General features: G+C 35.0%; 1 protein-coding gene across 1 annotated transcript in view; it reads left to right on the top strand.

Annotated features, from left to right (window-relative positions):
• Positions 1-1773, top strand: part of LOC102675753 (connectin-like) — a 179889-nt gene extending 178116 nt beyond the window's left edge. Inside the window, exons 5-6 of the mRNA XM_006608532.2 lie at positions 128-252; positions 1291-1773. Of these exons, the coding sequence (XP_006608595.1) occupies positions 128-252; positions 1291-1539 (374 nt within the window). The 3' untranslated portion in view covers positions 1540-1773. The remainder of the gene's footprint in view (positions 1-127; positions 253-1290) is intronic.
• Positions 1774-7032: the final 5259 nt, after the last annotated feature.

Below are 7032 nucleotides of genomic sequence, written 5' to 3' on the forward strand. Positions count from 1 at the left end.
ATGTTACGTTCATCTCGTTTCCCACGATACATAAAGGGAAAGGGAAAAAGGAAAAGAATGGAAAACGCGTATTCGACTACTGCTCGATATACATTTTCTTCAAATTTTCGATTCTCCCCTGTTACAGAGGAATATCGGAGCGGGAATTCGAGAGACGGCAGTATCGAGGACGATGACGCTTACATGGGCGACGAGTACGAGAGTAAAGATGGATACGAGGATTCTTCCTCGAATTCCGATTTTCAACCAAAGGTAAGATATACGTTTACCTTTCATATTTTCCTTTCTTCCAAAGAAGAGAAACGGTATCGATTCCGCATCGCGTTTCTTTTCATCTCTCGCAAAATTAAACGTCCAATGATCTATCGTTGTTGTACCATCTATTTTATATATATAGTTCGTTTATCGTGCTTTTATGTCATTTTTCCAAGAACGATCGAATCTTGAGATTTTTTTATTATTTTAACAATTCGAGTTAAGTATAACGATAAACGTTTGTTTTGTAGAACGATATGTAGAACGTTCGCAACAATTTCCTCTCTTTATAAACGTTTGTATCGTAAACGGAAATCGCGAGGGAATTTTTTTCAAATCGATTTGTTTAAGCGTACCAACGATATAATCAGGGATAAAATCAAAAATTTTAAGAAACGTTCGATGAGATTGAAACACACCGTTTACAATACCCGTTTGAAATTTCACGAAACAACGACATTTTTTTCAACGAAACGCCATCTCTCTGAATTATAAAACGTTGTTGCGTAATTTCTTATCGCGGACGCGCATACCTTCCATTTCACCAGTTTTTTTTCGTGAAATTTCTCGTAAATTAACTAGCCAAGCGTGACAATTTTTCGGAAACCGCGAGTAAAATTAATATTTTATTTGAAAAGATATGAACGTTTTATTTTCTCTCTCTCTCTCTCTCTCTTTTTACGAAGAAAATTTATTTATTCGTTCCCTTTTTTATCTTTTTACGAAATTTTATCACGCTGTAAACTTCGAAACGAACGATTCGTCAACGAATTTGCTAAATTTTTACATACTATTTTTCATAGCACGATTAAAACTCTCAACTTTCTCTCTCTCTCGAATTATCTTTTCCTTTTTATGCTATGCTTTATGTCAGTCGAATAATTAGTTTCGAAGAATAAACAGCGTTTTACACGCGTTAATGAAGAGAAATAAGTATCCGATTATAGAGGTGGTTTAATTAACGATTGCGAGAATTACTCGAAAGGTAAAACCGAGCTGGGACTAACATGCTCTTCTCGAAACAAATTGTTACAGATACAGATGGTGGAGGGTAAGCTGTGCTACGTGAAGAACCTGTTCGAGCTGAAACTGGAGGAGCTTCCGTGCCCGGAGCCCTCGAGGGAGGATCTAATGGCGTCCGAGCAACCTTCGAGTCGGCACGAGAACGCTCGCGTCGGTTCCTCGGGTTCCATATGGTTCTCATCCTCGGCCGCTCTTATTCGCCTTCACCTGTCCGTCCTTTTGTGCTCTCTTCTCCCGCTCCTATCGGTCCTGTTCACGTAGAACCGGCTTTATTCGCCACCAACGAGCAGATCGCCGGAAGGACGACCATCCGTCTCCGAGAAAAAGGACGGTTCTCGATATCTCGATACGTAAATACCTGCATAATCGAATCGTGCGAGGTGTGTACGCGTGTGAATCGTCGCGCGTGTCCCCGCACGGAAAATCAAAATTTTATGCTTACGCCCTTTCCATCGGTTGACTAACGCGGGATAGAAATAGTTTCTCCACAAGTTTTTCAAGTAAACACGAAAAAGATTCCAAGACTTTTTAGAATTCGATCGAGATTGTTAGAGATTATCGAGCGTTTAAATTATTACGCGTACAATCCTTGGCGCGATCACGATTCAAGAGCATCGTTAGAATTTTGAATAGAAATGGATGGACGGTCGAAGGAGCATATCACCGATCCTAGTTTCCTAGCGGAAGAGGAGAGAGCGAACGATGGCTCTAACCCACCACCTTGCGAGGACACGCCGAAAACACGTCGTCGGATATGGAAACGGAATTATCGAACGTGATTCCGCCGGATGTACGATATACGTATCTCGAGATGATAAAACACCAAAATTGTTCGATTTTTCTATAAGCGCAACGGTCTCGTTATCAACGGTCGCGTACGTTTATAAGGCTGCTTATAACTGCCATTTTTCATTCGTAATTTCGTATATCGTTAACTTTTCGCGCGCCATTTTTCTTATTAACTCGCCCGACGTTAAACAAGTAAATTGTAAATACGCCCGTCAGAAACGGTCTTCGTGCGTTCTTAAGAGAGAGAAAAAAAAAAAAAATTGTAAAATAAACCTACGCTCCTTCTTTTATACTTTTACACGGACTAATCTAATATCAAGGATCGAAATTTACCAAGTTGCGACGTTAAATATCATTTAACGATACGTTTAGCCATTAGTGGATCGTGAAATCGATCGTTTCGTGCAACTCGATATTTTTAATTAATTAAAAGAGGTAGGATGACGGAAAAATGGAAATAGCGATAATAAGTTTTCAATTCTATCCATAAAATTTCTATCTATAAAATTTACGCGTTAAATAAAAAAAATTTCAAATGGATAAATTAGCAAAATTTAGCGATGTCGTCGAGTGTGAATTCGCAAATAGAAATAGAAACGAGACTCGTATCGCGATCGATTTTAGGATAAGGGAAAAAATATAAATCCTAAATCCAAGATTTGTTCGTTTCATCGATCACGGGGTAACGTTGTAATCGATTAATTTAATTACACATATCATCAAGGAATTCCCAGAAAACGAGGGGTGGAGGAGAATAAATCAAAAATTCCATCAATAATCCAATATTTCCAATTCACCGAAAATATTATTCGCGATTATACAGAATGTTCAGAATATATTCGTGGAACGTGTTCGAAGGATCGATTTCAGAGAAATAAACGCAAAAGTTGATATTTTGCAAAGATTTTTGGGCACGTTTATTAAGTTATAGGTAATTTAAATGCTTGTAACTTAATAATAAATAAGCGTCGATCGAGCATTTTTGTACTTTTTCAATTTTTGTGTTCGTTTCGATCTGTCAGAGATCGACGAAAAATGTCCCACTTGTGTATCAATCGACGCTTTGTAAAAATCAATATATCTACTTGCATCTTTCCATTTTCACGAAGACTCTTCTGACAAAAATAATTCTAATTCATCGTCGTTTAACACCGTTCCAAACGTTTCCCTAAATACGACACGCGCGCGCACGTATAATATATTAAAATTGTTTGAACGAGTCGACAATTTCTGATCAACCGCATCCTCGCGAGACTCTCGGAAGTTGAGCGGAAACGGAAATTGATCGTGAATACGAAGCTTACGAGTCAATTCCCCGTGCAATCGCGTTGATTTTACCGTTATGGTATTCCTTTTCTATTCATCCGTTGATCGACCAATATTTAATCCAATTAATTACCATAGGATTAAATATCGATGATTCTCTTTACCGAGAAAACCGAGAAACTAATCTCTAATCAGATTTAAGTATCGAGCCGCTTGATATATCGATTATCCTCAGTTTTATTTCTATCTACCAATGCCATTAATCCATCGAATCGTTCGCGACTTTTCACGATTTATTCCTTTCATTCGTGAATATCGATCGATCGATCGATACAAGTACCTAATAATCACAGACGATTGATCGTCGAACAAATCGTTGTCGACGTTTCGCTAGTCAAGACGCGTTATCGTAGTGTTCGGATTCTAATTGAACGAAAAGAAGTGATTGGCGATAGAGTAGCAAGGAAAAGTAGGAACGAAAGAAAAAAAGAAAACGCAAAAATTGATCTTCGTTTTTTTATAATCGGTTTAAAAAAAAAAGAAAAATCGTATATATCGAAGAATCTAGAAAGAAAAAATTTCAAATTTTGATTCGAATAAGTAATATCTTCGCTGCTAAATCCTCGACTCGCGATCGAATGCAATTTTCAACGTTTAGAATCTAATTCCCTAAGCGTGTTTCGAGAGGTTGGCGCGGTTTACGCGACATTCAATCGCTAAATTGGCGCGGTCTCGAGTTTTTTTCGAAAGAAGAAGGGAGGGAAGGAGGGATGATGCGGCTTCTCTTCGTCTCCGTCAAGCCTCCTTCTTTGGCCAACTGGCTTAATTACGCCCCTAATTGAACGTCAGACAATCGAGGGAAAGAAGAAAAAAAGCGAGTGAATTGGTCGTTCGCGACGATACACAGCGAATTTTCTTTTTTTCTTTTCCTTTTAGAGCCGCGGAGAGCAAACGAAAAGATAAAGGAACCACGAACGATGGTCGAAAAAAGAAAAAGAAAGAACTTTTTTCGTCTTTTTTTAAATATCGTATCATAGGAAAACAGTGTTCTTGGTAAATTGCACGAATACCTCTCTGTTTCGCTTTTTTTTTCGACTCCTCTTCCGAATGCCATCTTTTGCCTCTCAACTGATTATTCGTAAATAGTTAAGTTTTATCGAGAATCGAGGAAAGCAGAATAGTTCAAATTTCTTTTCCGTTCGTTTTCTAAAAGAGCCGCTACGATATCGTAAGAAATTTTTAGATTTCAATTACCTTTCAATTACGTAAAGTAAACGTAGTAGGACAGAGATATATATCTTTGTTATTTATTACGACAAAATGTTCGAACATTCAAGATCTCGTTATAATTTATATATTCTAAAAAAAAAAAAAGATAGAAAACCAAAGATATAAAATTATCGAAAAGATATCCAATCCCTCGACTCGTATTATTCATAGATTTTTCTCAAAAATTCGTATGTGATTATAAATTACGTCTAAATTTATTTTCTAATTAACTAAATTTACTAATTTGAAATACATCCCTCTCCTAAAAAGCAAAAAAAAAATCGAGGATTACACGCACGATTGAAAAAAAAAACACGTAAAAATAAAATTTTTTTGTTATTCCTCTTCTTTTTCTTTTTCTTTTTATATATATATATATTTTATATTACGATCCTGCCTCATTTTTATCATAAAAAACTGCCAAACTATCGAAACAAAATTGGCGTCCAGGATCAAATCGTTTTTGATAATGATGGACGACCGACTAATAACGTGGAATATCGCTTGCCCCGCGCGATCTAGAAGAAAAAAAGAAGCAAAAAGTGGAAGAAAGTAGAAAAATGGAGAATTATCGATGATGTTGAGATTGTTTGTCATAGTATATGCGTTATTATATATATACATATATATATATATATAGCATCGCGATATACAATATAGTATATGAATAGTCGGATTGCAAAATGACTTTGGCCGGAACGACGAAGTTGATCAGTCGATAGAAGAAAAAACACGATGAAAACGCACATTGAAGACGTAGTTTAAAATCCGTTAAATATTCTAATATTATTTTTTTCAACTTTTTATTTTCTTTTTCAGTCAATTTACGCGTTCTATTTCTTACTGTTAATACCGATATTACGATCTGCTTCTTTTCACCGCTATTTTTTCTTTCATTTTAATTTTTCTACGAATTTTTTCAAATTTAAGATATATAATATAATTATCTTTCGAGTAAACGTTATATTTAAATAATTACCACACACTATCGCGTAGTAATGGCTCTGAAAAAGACAATCTGAAATTTATTTGTTCTTTTCCTATTTCACATAGCGTAAAATAAAAAAAAAAAAGAAAGAAAAACAGAGCGCGGAATAAAAAAAATTAGAAAAATATTCCATCTTTTTTCCATCTTTCATTTTTTCTTCTTTTTCAAACAGATAAAAGAAAGTAATTTAAAACGAATGATTTAAACGGAAGTTGATTCTTTTACCATGGATAATTTTGGAATAAACGAGTGAAGCAGGAGAATTTTACAACTAACGATAAAATTGGAAAAAAAAAAAAAGAAGGAATATCGTCCGTTCTGGAAACAAAATTTAATTAACATAATAAGTTAGACATTAATTAAAATCAGAATAATATTAAATTAACTTCGTAATAACGTTATGAAATTAAGTTCAATTTACAATCTTCCATTATACTTTAGCAATCATCTTTCATATCCATTTTCTTTAAATATAGTATATATATATACATATACGAATATAGTATATATTGCGATAATTTGATAAAAAAAAAGATCATGTTATATTTTCTATCGATCTAAAGATTCTCTATGGGACATGAATCGCGAGGTTTCGAGTTAAGTTTTCATCAATCATTCGCCTAGTTTATTAGCTTATCCTTTTTTTCATACTCATCTTTGGCGTTCTTCGTCGACTCGATCGAATATCGTTATTTAAGAATCCCGTACGATGATATTTTGTGGTACGACGTCTGTTGTAAATAGAGACGCATACACGCATACGAAGACAGATAAAAGAGGTGAAAAAAAGAAACAAGTTATATAAATAATTAGAAAAAAGTAAATTACGACGAGACGATCGAGTAAGATATTACGTTCGAAACGGAATTGTCGCGTGCGCCACGTTATTCCCTAGAAGAAAAGTTAAACTTATTCGAAAAATGCATCGTAAATGCATCTATAGCTATAATTTAATCCGTGTTTCACGTGTGCGTGGAGCGTTCTCGTTCTTCGAATCGAGGATATATAAAAGATGTTTTAAAAAACGTTCCAAATTTGTTCAATAATTCTCGATAAGCATAGGATATAAAAGAAAAAAAAATATATATATATATATCTCGTAAGCTAGGTTTAAGCACGATTCTTAATTAAGAGAAATTTAAAAAAAAAGAAAAATGTCTGTCTGTTTCTCTCTTTCTCTCTCCTGACACGCACAACGCGCGCCGGAAGCGTGCGCCAATACAAAATGCATACACACATACACCCATAATACACGCGCACACATTGACACGCATATACACACGAATCCTCTGGAAAATATTAAGCTCGTAGAAATAAACCAAAGATAAGAAAAGTTTGGTGTTAGTCGTTAAGAAAGCTCATTAACACAAAAATCGAATATTCAATATCCGCCTTTGATCGATCATCATCGTTTAAAAACGAAGATTATTCGTCTGGAAACT

This window comes from Apis dorsata, unplaced genomic scaffold (genome assembly GCF_000469605.1).
Source record: "Apis dorsata unplaced genomic scaffold, Apis dorsata 1.3 scaffold_39, whole genome shotgun sequence".
Classification (NCBI taxonomy): Eukaryota; Metazoa; Arthropoda; class Insecta; order Hymenoptera; family Apidae; genus Apis; species Apis dorsata.